At 41.7% G+C, this 20,071-nt stretch overlaps 2 protein-coding genes across 2 annotated transcripts; both read left to right on the top strand.

Annotated features, from left to right (window-relative positions):
* Positions 1 to 3,380, top strand: pkdc (protein kinase-like domain containing). Its single transcript, XM_058648013.1, has 3 exons — positions 1 to 154; positions 1,174 to 1,561; positions 2,624 to 3,380. Exons 2-3 carry the CDS (start codon positions 1,191 to 1,193, stop codon positions 3,213 to 3,215), a joined length of 963 nt encoding a protein of 320 aa, XP_058503996.1. The 5' UTR covers positions 1 to 154; positions 1,174 to 1,190; the 3' UTR covers positions 3,216 to 3,380.
* Positions 3,381 to 4,289: 909 nt separating this feature from the next.
* On the top strand, positions 4,290 to 12,414 carry herpud2 (HERPUD family member 2). The gene is made up of 9 exons (XM_058648610.1): positions 4,290 to 4,405; positions 5,817 to 6,208; positions 6,624 to 6,701; positions 7,385 to 7,498; positions 8,422 to 8,594; positions 9,622 to 9,747; positions 10,063 to 10,398; positions 10,510 to 10,624; positions 11,470 to 12,414. Exons 2-9 carry the CDS (start codon positions 6,062 to 6,064, stop codon positions 11,731 to 11,733), a joined length of 1,353 nt encoding a protein of 450 aa, XP_058504593.1. The 5' UTR covers positions 4,290 to 4,405; positions 5,817 to 6,061; the 3' UTR covers positions 11,734 to 12,414.
* The last annotated feature ends 7,657 nt before the right edge of the window (positions 12,415 to 20,071 follow it).

Here is a 20,071-nt window from a genome sequence, read left to right as displayed (position 1 = left end):
CCCAACACGGAGGGCTGGAGGAGGGATGTAGTCCTTCCTGCATTCTGGATAATGACATTCACCACATGTTATTGATTTTTTTCCCCCCTGGATGATTCCGCTGTGTTTGACATCACTGAAACATCTGCTGGGAAGTTCTGGTTGTCAGGTCAAGGTAAGACAAGACATCAAATGTGCACCTTACTAGTCTCCGTTTGCTGGAAGTTAGCATACGGAGGCTTAGCGACTATTGTTTTCTTTTCTCACTCAATCGAGTAACTTGTTTGGTCCATAAAATGTCAGCCAGTGTCCATAAATGTAGATTAGTGGCTACAACCGGGGCCTGTTTAAGAAAGCAGGTTAAGTGAAAACTGAGTTAGTTGAACCTAAGATGAGAGAAACTGTTTTTCCGTTTCACAGAGAGAGTTTAGCTGAGGTGAAACACCTTTGGCGTATTTCCACACGGTTTAGGTTGCATCTCCACTACAAAAAAAGTGTCACTCAACTCAACACATCCATTATAACAAGCCTGTAAGTCTACTTGCCTTAAGTCAGCACATATCGCCACATATCGAATCCAACCTCCACAAACACATCACATCTGAATCAAATCAATCAAAAAACCATATTTTGCCAATATTTTAGAGACCCCCCCAAAATCTCACAAATCATGTTTCCAGGGGAGCTCATGTCTCATTAAGGGGGGCTGAGAGCTCTTTGTTTACCTGTTGCCATGGTGAATCGTAGTATCAGAGCTCCATTGATAAAGGCTTTTTTCATTCCCAACGCCAGTGAACATACTCAGAGTTGATTGAGCTAATGCTGATCAGCTGTTCTGAAACCGAAAAGTCAAGTTAAGGTTTTAACTCAGAGTTTGTTCAACCTGCTTTCTGAAACAGGCCCCTGATGACGTAATTTATAAAAAAATAATTGCAGATTAATTTAGCAGTCGTTCTGCCTTGAATCGTTCCTCCGTCTGAGACGATACACCTTTCACCTACCAAATCTTAAGTCTGTCAAGCGCACTGCTGTTTTGACAGTTAAGGGATTGGCAGACAGATGTTCCTTGAAATAATAGAGAGATGCTTTCAAATAAACCTCGGACTGTCTCTCTCATTGATCGTTCTCAAAAATAACAAGGTCATGAATGCAGTTGCCTGCCTGGAACTGACTCTGTGCCTCCTCTTTCTTCAGTATTGACCTGGAAAAAAATGAAGCAGGAGTACCAGGATCTCATCCTGCAGGCGTGTGGGGCCTCATCCCTGCGTGTTGGAGCAAAGATCCAGTCCCTGTGGAGTGGTTATGGGGAGATAGTGAGGTTACACCTGGAGGGCTGCGAGCGGCCCTCTGTGGTCGTCAAACACGTCAAGTTTCCACAGGAGGCTGAGCACCCGTGTGGTTGGACCACGGACCGGTCACACACACGTAAAGTCAGATCCTACCAGGTGGAGACACACTGGTACCAGAACTATTCCACCAGTCCAAACTGTCGCATCCCTGCCTGCCTTGCTGCCTGTTCCCATGGAGACGAGATGCTGATAGTGCTGGAGGATCTGGATGTTGCTGGATATGACAGGAGGAGGTATGATACTGAATACTAGAGAAATCTCTGATGTCATTAGGGACACCTGCAATTTCTCCGGTTGTTTCTACCTCATGTTTATAAAGTGTTTAACTGAGACAATGTGAAGGAAATAGGAAAAAAAAAAATTATATTCCTCATGAATTAAAGTTAATAAAACAACAGAAAACTGAAGAAAATACACCTAGATGTTTGAGTGATGGGTAAAACAAAGTAACACAACATTGTTGCACTTTGCAGTCTATCCACTAGATGGCAGTAAATCTCACTAAATCGTGAATACTGTAGCCATAAACTCTCTCAGGTTTTTAAAATAGCTGAATTTAAATAAATATGTACATGCTGATGTTGTTTTTTTTCAAGCTTTTGGCCTTTATTTAAACACAGCAAACTCATCTCCACCACTAATTTGACTGTGGGCGTCAGTGACATCAGAATAAAGAGGACTATATCAGCATTGAGTGTTTTTAGCATGTAAAAAATACAAAATGTTTTGGAACAGAATGAAAATGAAACAGATGCAGATCCAGTGAAGGAGTGGCAGTCGTAATCTGATCTTTCATTTTCATTTGTTCTCCATTTCAAGTCAAGCTCAACAATTTTTCTATGGCCAACACAAAGCTGATTTTTGAGAAAATAGTGCAGCCGATGGCCAACAATTGATGCAGATATTTTTGGCCCATATATTTATTAGGTTTGAGCTTTTTTTTCTCCCTCCATTTGATATAATATAACACTTTAAGGAACACAAATAACACAAAAGAATTGCTTAACTCCTGTTTCCAGTTATTAGACAACACTAATAATTTGTCTCTCCAATCTGCATTTGTGTCATCATTAAATACATGAAACAGGTCATCATGAAACTGAGAAATATAAATATAAAATGGTTTTGGTAACTAAGCATCAGCTATCAAGTGAACAAAAATTCATAATTTTTACAGATAAATAGATGATAATCAGCCAGAGCAGATTATTAAATGATCATAAATTAGTCTTCATGAAGAGGTGAGACACATGATTTTGGGCTGGATAAATGATGTTTTTTTGTTTGTCTTGTAGAACCAGTGTAAAGGACCGGGAAATGAGGGCTTGCCTCAGCTGGCTTGCCCACTTCCACGCTCTCTTCCTGGGTGTGGAACCAGAGGGACTGTGGCCTGTCGGCACCTACTGGCACCTGGAGACTCGTCCAGATGAGCTGGAGGCCATGGACGACGCAGAGCTCAAAGCAGCTGCAGGCGACATTGACAGGGTTCTCAACGAATGTCGTTTTAAGACTGTCGTTCATGGAGATGCCAAGTTGGCCAACTTCTGTTTCTCCCAAAGTGGACAGAAAGTAGCTGCCGTAGACTTTCAGTATGTCGGTGGGGGCTGTGGAATGAAAGATGTCGTGTATTTTTTAGGAAGCTGCATGGACGAAAGGGAGTGCGAGAAGAAGGCCCAAAGCTTACTGGACTACTATTTCACGGAGCTGAAATTAGCCGTGAAAAAGGAGGTAGACTTTGCCGCCCTGGAGAGGGAGTGGAGGGAGATGTTTGCATTTGCATGGACAGATTTCCACCGAATGCTGCTGGGATGGATGCCAGGGCACTGGAAGATCAACTGCTACAGTAAACAGTTGAGCAAGGAGGTGCTGCGCAAACTGAAAAAGTAAACACAACCAACCAAAAACGTCAATCAGCAGACGCGTGACCGTGGAAAGTGGGACACCTGGAAGTCTGTAAATAAAATAATAACACACAATTTAAAAGTCTTTTTAAAGTGAAACATGTTTATCAAACCACGTTCTGGATGAATAAAATTGAAAAGACTGCTTACATTTCTTGTCTATAATATTAAAAAAATGTTTATTTAAAAAAAAATAAAATAATAATAATTTAGTTGATATTTTGTTTTGTATATGTGTGAAAATGATAAGGCTAAGATATGAATGAGATGACAAAAAAGAAAATCAATGAACAAAATGACTAATGGGTTTTAGTGCAGGGAAAGGAGTGAGCAGTATAGATGAGTATAAATGAAGTATAGATATAAAAATGGAATGTGATACATGATAAAAAAAAAAAATGCATTGTATTGACAATTCAACCAATCAAAAAAAATCTGTTCTGTAATGGTTTTTAAAAATGACTATTATTGGACATTATTTATTACCAGTAAATGTCTGAAAGTATACTCTTGTTCTTGTCTAAGTAGATAGATGAACACTTGCTGATTTTTAAATTGCAAATAAAAAAGAAAAATTGCATTTTTGATTGATAAAATGGCAGAGAACTCAAATTTTTGATTGGAAATATTATTATCTGGTGTCACCACATCAATGTAAGATAATAGATGTAACTAACTAAAAATAATGTGGGATTAGAAATGCCCTATGTTCTATTCAACCCTTCACACCTACAGTCAATTTAGAGTGACCAATTTTCCTAATACCCATATGTTTTTGGATTGTGGGAGGAAGCCACACAACCCGGAGAAAAACCTGTGCACACACAGGGAGAACATGCTAACTCCATCCAAAAGCAGGTCTTCTTGCTGCAAAGGCCAGAGTGCTAACCACTACACCAACCGTGTGGCATATTTATTTGAATTTGGGTATGAGTTTATAAGGGCTTGTTTTCAAACTACTCTAAAACTAAAAGTAAATAAATTAATTATTATTTTATTTATTTATGTTTTGTATTTTATTTTATTTTATTTTGTTGACCGCTGTTGTGAAGAGGAGGACGATGACGTGTTTCCGCTCTCACACCCGACGACATTTACAACAACAAGACGGAGGAGCTGAGCTAGCTGGCTGGCTGGTACGAAGAAGAGACACGACGGTGCCGGAGGAACAAACAGGTACGGAAAGAGAAATGCTCAGTGGAGTGTTACTGTGGCGGTGGCGGTTCCCACAGAGATGCCTGTAAATGTGCTGTCAGTCGCCGCCGAGACGGTTTGTGATGGTGCGGACCCGAGCTCCGAGCAAACGTCGGCGAAGCCACCGCTAGCCTAGGAGCTAACCCTGCTAGCCTGGCTTTACGACAGCGGTCAGAATAAACAGAGCTGGACGGAGCCCTTTAAACAACAACACTGTTTACACAGTGTACTTTGCTGTGTGTGGATATTTGGTTTATATTGGTCAACAGGCGAGTCACTTGAGTTAGAGCTGGTTTAGATTAACTCGGGTCGATTAGTAGGAAGTTAGCTGTTTTGACAGGTTACTGTGATGATGCAACAGCGCAGGTGTGAGGAAGTGTGAACTCCAAAACCCACCCTGCTGTCGCCCCCCACCGACTTTCTCATGCGTGTAGAGGAACTGGTAGTAACGATTTCCTGTAAAGTTATTAGTTTTCTCTGTTCTTCCAATAATTGGAATCAGGAAATGTTGTTATGGCCAAGACCATGACTATGATACAAAAAGTTATATTCTGCACATACATATTCATATAATTAATATTGATATTTATTTAAATGAAATATCAGATAGGTAAAAGTTTAATTGTAGTTTTAAACATCATTTTAGACCGAAAACAACAAACACTTGTCAAACACTGAAAGCGCATAGCCATTGAATATATGAAACCTTTATCACATTGATGTTAAAGAAAAAGTTATAGTGATATGTATTAACTGTTCTGGTTATTAATATTTTATTTTTTTTAAATCATCCTTTTCTTTCCCTTCATGTTACTCTTTGCCCACACTGTTGAGGACCTCACCAAACTTGGCGTGCACATCACGACCTGTGAAAACTGCCATCAAAAATTTGCAGAAAGTTTAGTTAAAAACATGTTTTCACATTGTATTTCCACTAGTCACACTAGACTTCTTATTATGATTTCTGACAGGTTGTACACAGAGAGGTGTAATCAGAGTTCAAAGATCTTGATTTCCACCACTCTTCATCTTCCTCTTCTAATAAGTGATTTATCACGGCAGTTCAAAGCCTCCCATTGCAGATCAAAGTCCTTCCTTCTCTAGAAAAGTTTCTGTCACTTCATATTCTTACATATAGACCAGTTGCATGAAGGAACACCACAACTGCCTTCATGGCAAGGTGACATTTTTTGAAAATTCATTTTAAGGAAGAACATGAAAGCCCTAGGTTAGCCAGTTCAATAAATTACTGTTGCGTAACCTAAGTAATCAGTGACAATGATGCAGTCCACCTCAGATTTGCTGCACACATATGAAAGGAAGATGAGGTGGCGCGTGAAACCAGTCGTTGTCATTGTGAGAGACACATGTTCCTTCTGCTTTTTTCCCATAGAAACGCAGAAGACAGAAGACCGATTGTGAATGTACTGGAAAACCACCACAGATTTACAGATGCAGCAGATGTTGTAGAGGTTTAGCTTCCCAGGTGTAGCAGGGACAGTTTTAGTTGTTTTGGTTTGTTTTTGTGTCCAAAATGAAGATTTGAGGGAAGTGAGTCCTTGGGTGAGTCCTGAGTTGTGAAACGCAGCTCTTCTAAGCTCAGGTTCTTCAGAGCCCACATTTCTAGTAATATGAGCCATGGACCCTGGGGCAGTTGATAGTCCTGTAACCCTGGTCATTAAGGCCCCCAACCAGAAGTATGAAGACCAGACCATTAACTGCTTCCTCAACTGGACTGTGGAGAGGCTGAAGAGCCACATCACCAATGTGTACCCCAGTAAGCCGGTAAGTTCAAGTCTCACAATAGATAGTTTACTCTGTTGGGGATGTTTTGGTTGTAATTAGTCTTTGGATGAAGGAAAATTGACATGAAAAGAAGTTGAAAGTAAACAGTTCAATCCATTCCACTGCTCAGAAGAAGGCTTAGTGTGTTCCTAGCACATGACTAAAGTAATGACTCTTGTGTGGTTGTTAGCTGGTGTTGGATTATACAGTGGAACAGCTACCTCTGCCTAAAATAATCACTCTCTTAGCTGAACACAGAAAGCAAAAGGCTGACAGACCCAGATGCTTTTTTTCTGTTGCTGTTACTGAGTTTTAAGTACATAAATACATAAATACACATTTATTCTGCTTCAAATTGTCTACATAGATATATAATTTTTCCTGTGCCATGATTTGTGGTTGTTTTTTGTTGTAGCTGTCTAAAGACCAGCGGCTGGTGTACTCAGGAAGGCTCCTTCAAGACCACATGCAGCTCAGAGAGGTGCTGAGAAAGGTGAGGTGATAAGCGGCGATAACTGCAGAGTCTGTTTGTTGTGTCTGTGCATACTCGGAACTTTTCACATGGATATGATAACGTTTTGTAGCCCTGCAAGTTTCCTAGCACATACTAAAAGCCGTTGTTCATTAATATACATGAATGGATTCAATCTTTAACCTTTTAAAAATAATAACAGCAATAATAACAAGAAGAAGGAATTATCAAGCTCTTGTTTTGTCTTATATTTCGGTCACTGCTCCTTTTTGTGCTCACATGACAAAAGAGTGGAAGTGAAAATGTGTGGTTTTCCTTCACTGTGAAAACATGAGCTTGCTGGTATATTTCATGTTACAGTCATTTCTGTGCATGTGACAGTAAACTAAGCAAATGAGGGTCCAGTTTCATGGTAACTTGAAACTACACCCAACTACAACGCATGCGTGCGAGACCACAGAACGCCTAGTGTGTGTCCCTGAATGCGTGCAACTGCTGGGAGACTGGAACAGGCTGCCTGGGAAACAATAGTTGATCTACGATCAACAAAGCCTGAGCTTTGTCTCTGAAATCTGTTTTTTTTCTCACACTAATCCTCTCTCTTTCGCTTTCTCTTTCTCTCCTAAATATCCTTTCCCTCTCTTCCTCTTCCTCCTCTGCTTGTTCTTTCTCCCACATCTCTGGCTAATCTTCTCGACTCGCAGCAGGACGGATACCACATGATGCACCTGGTGTGCACCTCACACAGTCCCCCCAGCTCGCCCGTCCCACGGAGCCCCTCCATGGCCAATCCCAGTTCTCCTGCCTCTGGCTCCAGCGTGAGTAGAGTGGCACAGCACTCCCACATATAGGCCTCAAACAGTTTATTCCCTGTTGCAGACGCATTACAAGAGGAAAAGCGTTATATTAGTCAAATGTTTACTTGTTTGAAATAGGTCTTCACATTTAGTGCCAACAGCTTACACACACAGCTAGGGCTGAATTAATGTCCAATTGCAACTTCTCTGAAAGATATTGCTTCGTATAACTTCAAGTTTGAATTAACTCCAGTCGTCATTTTTTGTTTTTCCAGCCATTTTCCACAGAATATCAAAATATTAACAAATCCATTCTTAAATAGAAGAGTAGCAACGTCAAAATGTGAGAGAATTAGTGGAAAAACATTAAGCTGGGTCACGCATTGAGGTAAACAGGTGCTCATCAAAGTCCAACTCCCTGACGAGGATGCACTGTACTGTAGATATCTAAGGCTGCATCCTGCATACTACTTTTCATTTGAATACAAACAGTATATGACATGACCATTCTAGTACACCGAATAGGAACACACCAGTGTGAACAGGAAACTGATTCTCTCCTCTTTAGCTGTTATCTTAGTTTCAGAAAGTATTTCTAATGAGAAACAATCGAGCAAAGTCAGAGGAGGGATTTCTCTTATTAGATAGACAACAAGGCGAAATTATAATTGAAAGTAAGTGTTAAAGAAGCTGTTTTTTCAGGGAAGTGAATGCAGGCAGCTGTGTCGTCATTTCCAAAGGTCTTAGTTTTTGCCCGTTCAGAATAAATAGCAGTCCTGGTGTTTTCATGGTGGAAAGGGAGTACTTTGGATGTAGCTCTCCGTGATGTACTCCTAACTTTTGCATAGTCCCTTTCCTACACTCTCAATACACCTATACAAAAACAAAAATCACAAATTGATTGATTACTTCATGAATGGTGACCATTGATGTGTTTGTCTCAGGGTTCAGATAGTGCCAGCTCCTCCTCTTCGGCCACCACACCAAATCAGGACAGTCAGCCAGCATCCTCCTCCTCCTCTTATACCCCTTCTGTCCCTGGAAGTCATGACGGGGTGAGATATCGCGGCAGCTTCACCCCGTACAACCCTCAGAGTCCCCCTGGTGTCGCCCAGTGGTAAGCTCTAATGCCACAATTCACACAAAAATATACATGATATACAAGGCTTTTTTATTACTCTTTCAGTTTCCTGAAAAAACCTGAAGACTGAAGTGTCAAATTGCATTTAATCACTGTACTATGAGTATTTCTGTGAAGCCGCACTAAGCAGTATTGCTGGAAAAAGTGTGTATTCTTTTCAGGTCAATCCACAGTTTGATTTCTATTGCATTTATTATCCAACCTTTTTTTGTTATAATCTTTACTTTCACAGTGTGCCATCATTTATTGTCTATTCTCCTCTAAATGGGATATTCATTTAGAGAAGAGCTGAAACCACGGATTGAGGCCATTAACTCCAATAGACTTCCATTCAAATGCAGCTGAGTCACCCTCTGGTGGCTAACTGCTTCCCCTGTCCTATTTCCTGGGCTTCACTTTTCAAACCCAAAGACTACATCCATTTAAAGTCTAAGGCCAGATCACTTCATATTAGGGATGCAGCGATTGCCTTTTTTTGGGCCAATTCCGATTCCCAGTTATTCATGGAGTTTGACCTGCCGATACCGATTTTAGCCAATTCCAATAAAATTTTTTCAAACCACTTTACAGCACATATTTATTTTCTAACTTTTCTTTAATATAACATTCTAACATAGAAATACAACCACGGATATTAACGGATAAATTCTTCAAGACTAACTTCAGGTGAGCACATCTTAAAAGTGCAGTGTTATGGAATAACCATTCTTTTCAACTTAAAAAGCTTTTTTGGAAAAGTAAACGTCTGTTTGAAAACAGATGTAAGAGCCAGGTAATGGTATTAAAACAATGAATAAATAACAAATAAAAATAAAATAATATAGCGCAACTGCATTTGACCGGTTGGTCATGGCCGATCACGTGAAAATCAGCCAATTCCGGTCACTGGCCGATCACTCGGTGCATCCCTACTTCATTTACATGATGCTTGAAATATCTGCTGTACCTGTAATGGGAATGTCAGGAAATGTTGATGCCATTAGTTTGTGTCATTCTCCTACAGGCCGGATGGAGCTCAGGTCCCTTTGCAAGGCGGCCTCCCTGCCAACATGCCCCCCCACCCCATGTACATGCCCATGCAGATGCTGTGGTGGCAACAGATGTACGCACGCCATTACTACATGCAATAGTAAGTCTTAAAATGTTTTTTGCACTGTGGTGAAGAACTGTACAGTGTTGATATCATCCAGGTGGTCAGTATGCCAGTACCCGGTACCAGGTACTATGCTAAACTAAACTAAAAGTAACTTAACCTTAAAGTATATATTCAGAGTATAGGAATGTATATAATTATCTAAAAGTAGTAATTTCTTCCTGTTTGAGTTTAAAATCATAATCAAACTTGTAAAATCCTTTTGTTTTGACATTGCAGCGTCCTCCACCGTGTTTTCTTATTAATATGCCTTTCCCTCTGTCCTGTCTCTTCTTCACTTCTTCTCTTCAGCCAAGCAGCAGTCGCCGCGTCTCAGCCTCCCAGTGCCCCGCCTCCGCCCTCTCCCTCACCCTCCCCCCACCAGGCCGCCCGGCCCAACGAAGCCGTGCAGCCGCCGCTGGGGCCGAACCCGGCGCCCAACCCTCTACCAGACAACCCGCCGGCCAACCCCAACATCCAGATGAACGCACAGGGCGGCGCTGTGTTAAACGACGACGAGCTGAACCGTGATTGGTTGGACTGGTTATATACCTTGTCTCGTGCTGGCGTCCTCCTCAGCATTGTCTACTTCTACTCCTCCTTTAGCCGCTTTGTCATGGTGATCGGCGCCATGCTCCTTGTATATCTGTGAGTAAATGCGATATGTGGTCCCCGCAGTGTGCGTTTGAAAGCTTTACGCCCAGTGTGCGACCGTTTAGACACGCGTGTCTACATTTGTGATTGTTGTTTTTTTTTAAGGCACCAAGCCGGTTGGTTTCCCTTCAGACTGGATCAGCAGCAGAACCTCGGAGGAGGAGAACAGGCCGCGGCTCCTCAGGAGGAAGCAGAGAGACGTCAGAACATACAGGAAATGGTGAGACGCACAATGTCGATCTCTCAAACTACAGCTGTGCAAGTTTTTATTGTATCAGTATCATGATATAAAACAAGATTATCTTTGATGTTGATTTTTCCTGGTTTTCAAAGCTTTCGCACTACTGATATTGAGGCATTTGCCAAAGCTATCGTATTAAGTTTTGATTCAAAGACGTGATATCGATACAAGAACTCTTCTACAACGCCTCCTTGTTTTACAGTAGAATTTGACCATATTTATGAGCGGTTTCTCTTTTTTGACACATGTAAATATCCTTTTATTAAGCATTAGGAAAGAATTACACGTGACACTATCGAAAACGAAGGGTAACAGCTGTGTGTTTAAGTGTTTAATACAAATTCTAAACAGCTAGAATGCAGAATACACATGTCTTTCGACTAAGACGATGACGACGACAAAAAAAACCCCACTTACTTGTACATCACACTTATGACTAGCACTTTATAGTTTGGCTTACTTGAAGCACTTACTTACTTCTAGCTCTTGTTTGTACCCAAATGTTGAAATGCACTTATTGTAAGTCGCTTTGGATAAAAGCGTCTGCTAAATGACATGTAATGTAATAATATATATTGAGATGTATCTAATATATCTGAAAATAGCCTACATTCATACCTTATTTCAAACCTCGAGGCTTTATTAAATCCTCTTGGAAAATTAAATCATTCAGTCTTTATTCCTTGTGTGTCAGGCAGCTGGAATCAGCTGGTGAACTGCAACTAGTATGTATTAGAAAGAATCATCAGTTTTATTCCAATCAAAGTTTGCAAGGTTCGGTGATTTCCTCTCACCACAGCTCCATGTGTCCCTTTGTGTGTCAGGAACGTTTGATGGATGAGGGGATAGAGGATGATGACAGTGGTGAGGAAGGAGGTGGAGGCCCTGAGGACCAGACTGCTGCTGATGCTGATGCTGATGCTGATGCTGCTGCTGATGCCGATGCTGCTGCTGCTGATGCCGATGCTGCTGCTGCTGATGCTGCTGCTGCTCTGCCTGAGCCCAACATCCTCACCACCGCGTGGTCCTTCCTCAGCACCTTCTTCACCTCGCTTATCCCAGAGGGACGACCTCACCCGGCCAACTAGGTAGACCCCCTCCTCCTTTTACCAGCAGGTGTCACTCTAAAGCAATTCCCACCTTCCTCTTCACTGTCCTAACCACCCCCATTTATCTTAACAAATATCTGTTGGAAACTGATTAAAAAGAACAGTTTTTAAGCCAGAAGATTCGACCCCAGCTGCTCGGCTACAAACCGTCAACATGCTGCCAACAAACGGACCGCTATGAGGCGGTTAGAAATGCTGTTGTTTAAAATACAGAAGCGGTGTGAGGTGTTTCAGGGGGAGCAGATGAACATTTATAGAAGAAATGTCATGGTATGTTATGTTATTGGAGTAAATGCTTCAGCAATTATTTTTTTTGATAGTGAATATAGTGACTTGCTGGAGTGAGATGTCTTCCATTCAAAGCAGTGATAAAGTCACGCTTCTTAAACCTTTCAAATGAGACATGTGACGTTAGGTTGTGGGAAAAAACAAAAAAAAAACGGTGATCTCCCTTCAGAGACGTGTCTAAACCATGGAAACTATATCCCTGAAGACACTTTAATGTATGCACCCGATGTGCATATGGACTGTGCGGCTGCTGAAGCACATTGTTTTCTCACTTAATGTATTTACACATGTAAGTATATGCATCTGTAATTCCTTAACATATATATATATATGTATATGCTTTTTCAATAAAAAAATCTTGCTGCAGTTTGACTTTTGTCTGCTGTTTTTTTTTCTCTCTCTTTCTGTGCCAAATTCTGCAGTTTTCCTTATGTCCTGCAGGTGGCGGCATTCACACACAATTGTCACAGAGTCTCAGAAAGCGCCTTGGACTGACAGTGTTCTGACCATGTGTGGTCAGTGAGGATGCTACCTCATTTTATTCTTTACAGAATTAGATAATCATAATTGTTGTAAAGACACCAGTATTTTCTGTATACGTGGCTATCATTTCTGTATTTCTGTATTTTATAACGATCAATATTGCAGCTTATATTCCAAATGTAACCTTAAGCCTTTTTAATAATAGGAATAAAATAATAACATTTATAGCAGTATTTGTATAACCACATATTGAAAGTTAAAGAGAAATATTTTATTCACATATTACTTTTAAAGTTACTTGGCCAGTGTACTTGTATGTTATTAGACATACATGTTAATTTTATATTAGCCATAGCTTACACAATCTTTCACAGAGCACAACAAAAGATGGAAACTTGGTAAACACATATGCAATCATGAAAAGAAAAATCAACATTTATTTAACATAAGTTTTTTTCTGACTGCGTTTTAATAAAGTGGAATTTCAAAACTGTACTCAGTGGTGATTGCACTTGCTTTTCACACACCTTTTCATTAAAGTGTCATTAAAAGCCAAAAGAGCTTTGATTTCTGAAATCAGGGTTCTGAAAGCTTCCAAAATGAGCTTCAATCTTATTCTTTACGCTTTACTAAGTTTACACACTGCTGAAAATATACAGCCAATGATCTTCACAATTCCCCTTATTCATATGCATGTCTGTGGGTATTATTTAATGAATAACTCTAAATTTAACTCAAAACAATTTATGGTCATATTTAGTAAAAAGTGAACCTGGTTAACATTCTTTTTGCCAATTTTATATTTAGGTTATCCTTGACATCGATTTAAACCTCAAGCACACAGTCCATTTTAGTTGGTGTCCTGTTATTATGCTGTCCTCCAGGACAGGGTTTCTCAGTCCTGATCCTGTAGGACCCACTCCTGCATGTTTTAGATGTTTCTCTGCTCCTGCACACCTGATTCAAACAGTCAGCAAGCTCTGCCAACGCCTGATAACGACCCATTTATTTGAATCAGGTGTGTTGGAGCAGGGAATCCTCTGAGAAACCCTGCTCCAGGACACAAATGTGGTAAGACGTCAGTATAAGTGTATTATTTATACTAAGACTAATATAACTAAACATAGAAGTGAACAATTTTGAATATTTGAAACAATAAAAAAAAAAACACCTGCATCCCGGGAAATGATTATTCTGAATCCAGAGTACCGGCATCTTGTGAGCAGTGCTGGGACAGAACACACAGATTAAAGTCGATTCACACCTAATAGTCTCCTCTAGACTCGGTGCGATTGGGGACTCGGTTCAATCGGGGGTTGCGACATTCAGCCGGTCTGAGTTTGCTTTCACACTTTAGTGAAACGAAAAACAAGCCTTTTGAATAACGTGTTCCCCTCCTCACCTGAGGCGGCGCTGAACGTGTATTACTGAAGGAGAAGACGAGACAACGATGAACAAGAAAACTCGCTGGTCTGTAGTTTTAATGCAGGACAACTTCTGTTTCTGCCACATCAGAGCAAAACATGGAGCTGCATTAAATCCTGTCAACAACAGACTCAGGCGTTTCTCCCGGCCTAACGTTCTACATGCGCGTATGTTCTAGTTGTGTTTACCCACAGTGCCCTGCGTTGTGGTCTGCTTCCTGCATTTGGTTCACTTGAAGTGAACCAAGACCTATGTTTCCAATGAGTCCGCTCCTTGATGCGGATCAGAGTTCGGTTGCGCATTCACACCTGCCACAAACCAACCTGGACTTTCCGAGCATACAAACTAGGATTGGAATTAGAAGAGCTGGTGTGAATACGACATTAGGCCCACGCCCATTTCACCCTTTGCTCCTCCCAATACGTAGCACGACCCAGTGTTGCCAACTTTGCGACTTTGTCGATAAATCTGGCGACTTTCCAACGTCTCTTAGCGACTTTTTTGTCAAAAGCAACTTGCGACAAATTGAGCGACTTAACGTGTTATGTCTGATATGTGATATATGATATATGTACTGTGTCACGGCACACATGCAGTTATATCAGGCAAATTGTCAATTGTGCAAATTAGGCGATGACGTCATTTAGCGACTTTAGCAACTTTTAGGACAGCCAATAGCGACTGTCCTTACTGAGGAGTTGGCAACAGTGGCACAACCCCTCCATTTTGCATGTCCATGTGTAGACGCAGTGTAGCATGTTGTGTAGTTACGCTACGCTAATGGTAACAAAAGTTATTTGCAGTCTCCTATACATACCGAAACAATGGTCCGGCCCTTAGAGACATTTGCTTGTGTACTCTGGATTCAGGTTATCTGTTATTAGTCCATGATAGCGCTGTAACAACTGGCAGCGGCGTTCTGTTTGACAATGACATGTTGACTCTCCTGCAAAACATCGTTAAGTGACGACTTATGACGTTCTTGAGGACGGAACTTTTGCGTGCCTGGTCGGTATTTTGCCTTTTCTTTACGGAGTAAAAACTCACCACTCCATGTTTGTGACATGTGGCCATTTGCAGAAAATTGCAGTTTTTGTATCACTACCCCGCTTTTCCATAAGCAGGGGTCAAAAATGACCCCAAGCATTTCCTATAGAATCTCCTCGGAACTCTGACTGTCAGTATAAAGGGTTACCCTAAGTATAAATCACTCCTTTGTTGACCAAAATATAATGAAAATCATCATCTTTAACCAAAATTAAAGACATTTCTTAAGTTTATTGTAAAAACGCATTGATTCTATTGGGGTCACTTTTGACCCCACTCATGGAAGGAGTGTAGGTATTGGTAGGTGATGCATACAAGGGTTATACAAACATCACAATTGCCCCTGCACAGCTTGGGTGGAGCAAATAGGGAGGGAGGTGTCGTTGTGAAGGACAGTGACGCGGTACACCGAGTTTCAGTGACTTCACCCGCTGAGAACTCAAGGTTGCATGTACACGACTGTCAGTAAATACCACTAACAGTCCCAGAGTCAACTTGTCCTTGACTTTTTGTGGGGGAACTTCTTGAAAGTCTGAGTTTTTAGTCTCCATTGGACGTTACAGCGTTTGAATGGGCGGGGTAACGCCGCTCCGACACTGTCCTCACAGATAGAGAGGTGAGCGGGGAAGCGGCTCAGACAGCGATGCACTTCAGAGAGTCCTCCAAAACCCCCTAATCAAATGACCATGGATTTTTGTGTAGTTGGTCGTAGAAGGCCCAATTAATTATGCATGACAGCAGCTTGACGGCCATTTGATTTCGTTACGCGCCCCCTCCGAGCCACCGATCCAATCAGGTTAGGGTGCCCATACCCCCCCCAACGTCCCCTCAATTTCTCCCCGCAGCTCTGGGGCGAGGGTTAGACTCCTCTTATCATGAGGAGAGATTTCTTTAAGAGGGTGTTTGGGCCCTTGTAGTACATTTCATCATCATAATAAGTCCTTGTTATGCAGCCAGCCCGCTCCCGCTTCCCTGCTATCAGGCCTCGTTGTCTTTGCGGCCGTGACAGTTGGGCTGGACACCTGCCACAGAGGACGGCGAGGAGATGGACCGAGTTTGTTATGGGGAGAGAAAAGACAGCGGGGACAGATAAAGCGTGTGACACCTGTGAGGACGGGATGCAGTGGGGTGATTTATGGCGTCGCGCCTCATGTATCGCCGTGGTCACAGTGAAACAAGAATATCAAGAATACACAGGAAAGGCTTAGGTGGTCAAAAATTAAAGTAGGGCTTAATAATTGTTTGTTAATTATGTAAAATGTTGAAGAGAAATTGAATATTATATCCACATGGATGTTTTCATCAGTCTATTATCATTTTAGAGTAAAAATAACCCTTTTAAATGTAATTTAGACGAGGGCCATTTTGTGCCACCGTGTTGCCACAGAGTTTATCACCTGATGATAATAACGTAATAAACACTAGTCATTAACTGATGCCAGCTTCTCAAATGTGTTCTGCTTTGTCATGTGTGACAATGCAAGGAAGGAAGGAAGGAAGGAAGAAAGGAAGGAAGGAAGGAAGGACAGATGGGATGATGTACCGTTTTTAGTGGTGGCGTCAGGGAGGAGCTAGGTGGTGCTGTAGCCCCCCCCTATAATAGCCATAGCACCCGCCCAGCACCCCCAAGAAATGATTTTTTATATAATTTATTTATATTTTAATGTCAGGTTTGAATTGTCTTATACATTATTGTAATCTAAAAAAAACATGAGGCCCAAACAGGCGACCTTCTGTGGCCAATGAACCTTTTACCGTAACGCATCTTGTTTTTGATAGCGAGTTTTGGAAATTTAGCAAAGTAAAGTGTAATACACTTTAAAATACACCAAATACAAAGTAAAATACACCAAAATGGATTGTGAAGGTGCAGACACGTCGCTCATCGTCACAGAGCCCCAGGAACAAGACAATCCGGGGCATGAAGACAAAGGAAAATCTGTTTCCATTGAGGATGCTAACGTTACGGTTTGTGCTGCAGGTGATATTAGCAACCATCCTCAATAGGACTAAAAAATACCCCTCACAGCCATTTGGGAATCAGCAGAGAAGTTTTAACAAACGTTGGATGGATCAGTATTCATGGCTGGAATACAGCGTGTCCAGAGATGCAGCATTTTGTTATGCGTGTAGGCATTTTCATAAACAAGGGCACGGATTTCATTTAGGATTTAACAACTGGCAGAAAGCATCAGCATCTCCAAAATTCAAAGTACCTTCTCTTAAAGTGTTGAGCATCCCTATAGCATCTGTAACAGAAAATCTCTGGAGCCGTTTCTCAAGCGTCTGGGCAAGTTTCTAACTGCTGCCTACTTCACGAACATGCAGTCATAGTCGTAAAGTGCCACAAGGGGGCGTCTGCGTCTTGTAACTATGTTTCACATCACAACAAATAGTTCTATATCCAGGTATAAGAAAAGGGGATTCTAGGCTCTATCCACACGGATACGGAACTAAACTTAAACAATCAGACAGAATGAATAAAGCCAGAGTGACGAAGGAAAGAAAGAAAATCAAAGTTAACTCCAGATGGGCTTATGACATCATCGTAGCACATTGATTCTCTACATGAAAACACAAGGTTGGCTTTTTGAGATTTTCCCACTCAGGGCTCCTAAAACGCAGTTTCTGTGTGGATAAAATGCCAATACGATAAAAAAAAAACATAGGCAGATTCACCGAGACAAGATTTGTTTTTTGTGTTGATAGTGCTTTTACAATTATTGTAAGATGCATGCAAAAAGGATGCCGACCACCAATAGTACGGCTCTACGGCTTGTGCTCGCGTTGGCCAAGAGAGGGGAAGGGAGGATGGCAAAGTTCTGTTTTAAGTCCAAGTAACCATAGTGACTACAGCAGTTAAATAAGGGAAATGCTCCTTCAGTATTGTATTGTATATGTAGGACTGTTTCTGGTTCGTAGGTCACCTCGTAACTGTGTTATTAAAACATTTCCAACGGCTATCAGCGCCAGGAAACCAAAGATTTTGTGGGCAGGACGTGAATTCAGCCTGAGCTCCGTCACAGAGCACTGACGTCTCCATTTGTCCTCGGGCAACTTTGCTTTCAAGGTGTATTTCCTCTAAAACGATTTCCCATTGTTTGCCAACAGGTTTCACATTTCACCACGGAACCGGCGGCGTGCGCTCGTGTCCTTTGTCCACCCTGAAGCACTTTGTGGCCTGTTTGTTAAAAGCGCTTTATCGCTAAATTTGACTTGGCACGTCTTGTCAGGGGAGATTGCAGCTGATGAGACTCTTGACCTGCAGATAAAACATCCATTAAGCGGCTTGTCTGGGGCAATTCTGTGCTCTCACCCTATTTAGCATATTCTTAGCCATTTGCAAGACGGTGCATCGATGGGTACACTCTGCCGCGCCGCGGCCAGTCACCACGCCGTAAAGAAGCACCTCTCACTCGGCTGCCGTGCTAAACGTCGTCTCTGACATTGTAATGCTCGACGACTGTCCTCCGCCAGACGATTCAAACGACCGCTAAAAGCCGGAGGGAAGGGGGAGGGCCAAAATGCAAAATTGATGGAAATGACATTAGATTCAGCTCATGCTCCTCACCGTGTAAATTATGCCCCAAAATGGACTCTCTGGCCCGACTGTTAGCTCCAATTTGTGAGGCCATAGCTCACAGTGGCTTGTCTTGCCCTTCCCCTCTCACTTTAATCCAATCAGAGCCGCAATGGATGTTATTTATTTGTTTATTTATTTATTCTCAAAGGATGTAACCGATTCTTATCAGGGCAGAAGTGGGGCCTTCTTCCTGGTGAAACGGTGACTAACGTCCAGCCATCGATCCGTCAGTTCGTCTGTGGTGGCGGGTGATGGTCCTGGTGATAGACGACTGCGTCTGGGTTCATGCTCGGTGTTTACTTCATGTGGTCGAGTCAATAGTGCAGATATGGGAGATGCTTTTTTATTTCTTTCTCTGTCCTCAATCCTCTTTTTCCCCGATTGAGACCGAACGTGCGAGTGATTCAGCGCTAACCAGGATTAGGTTTCTAACTACTCCGGGTTTCACATTTTACTTTTTTGTCCAGTGCTGCTGTTGGCCCATAATATTAAAGCTCATAATCCTCTGTTGCTCCAATAAAAGCACAGGCAAAATGGCTGAAATGTAAATGTAAAAACATCACACTGCTCATTTCAGGTCGATTAGCTTTACAGAGTATTGTAAGTAATGTATCCAAGGTGGTTTCAGTTATTTAGGACTTTGGTTTGTCATTCTTACCCTTTTTATTGTTGCACATTTTTGGAAATTAAAGAAAGTACAAGAATGGGCCATTGGGCAGGTGTAAATAATCAAATTGATGATTTGATGAAGTTACTGTTCGCTTCCCCAGTTTCGGGATCCATGCTGGTTCCCCTGCTAAAACATGTCAAATGAAAGTGTCTCTGCTCTCAACGCATGAGTTCAAATTGTATTAGTACATTTATTTAAAAAAGAAAAGAAAAGAAGGAAATCTAAATAAAACACACAATCAAAATCCAAGCAAAACCAAATGCTGTGGATGCAAAACAGGAGAACCAGACCAGGTGCTGTGCATCTTCCTAACGACACGCCTCCTCCTATTTAGTGTCCAGCAGTGAAGGAAAACCTTCACAGTGTGTGGTCACACTGCTGCAGGGGCAGGGGCGTCACAGTGCACGCTGCACGCTGCACGCTGCATTGTGTTCAAACTTTTGAGTAAAATTTACTTGTTTATCATTGGGACGGCCACAGCAGATGAATTCATTGAATAATAGAGAGAATGGAGCCTCATATATTCTCACTCCAGCTGCAGTTAAAGGGAATTTGAATTTCAGTGTTTGCTTCCAAGAACAAACTCCAAATCTGACCGATCATTTGCTGTGTGCACACAGGGGTGGATGCACAATGTTGCTATACGTGATTTTTCTTTTTTTTACTACTTTCTTACATTGTGATTCATATCAGAAATCTGCATTGATATTAACCTTTACAGCAAAAAGACCCGGTTTTGAGCCCCGGTTGGAACAAGGGTCTTTCTGCATGGAGTTTGCATGTTCTCCCCGTGTATGTGTGGGTTTTCTCTGGGTTCTTCC

This window comes from Solea solea, chromosome 13 (assembly GCF_958295425.1).
Source record: "Solea solea chromosome 13, fSolSol10.1, whole genome shotgun sequence".
Taxonomy (NCBI): domain Eukaryota; kingdom Metazoa; phylum Chordata; class Actinopteri; order Pleuronectiformes; family Soleidae; genus Solea; species Solea solea.
The sequence above is the reverse complement of the archived record's forward strand: the minus strand, read 5'-3'. Positions and strand labels throughout refer to the sequence as shown.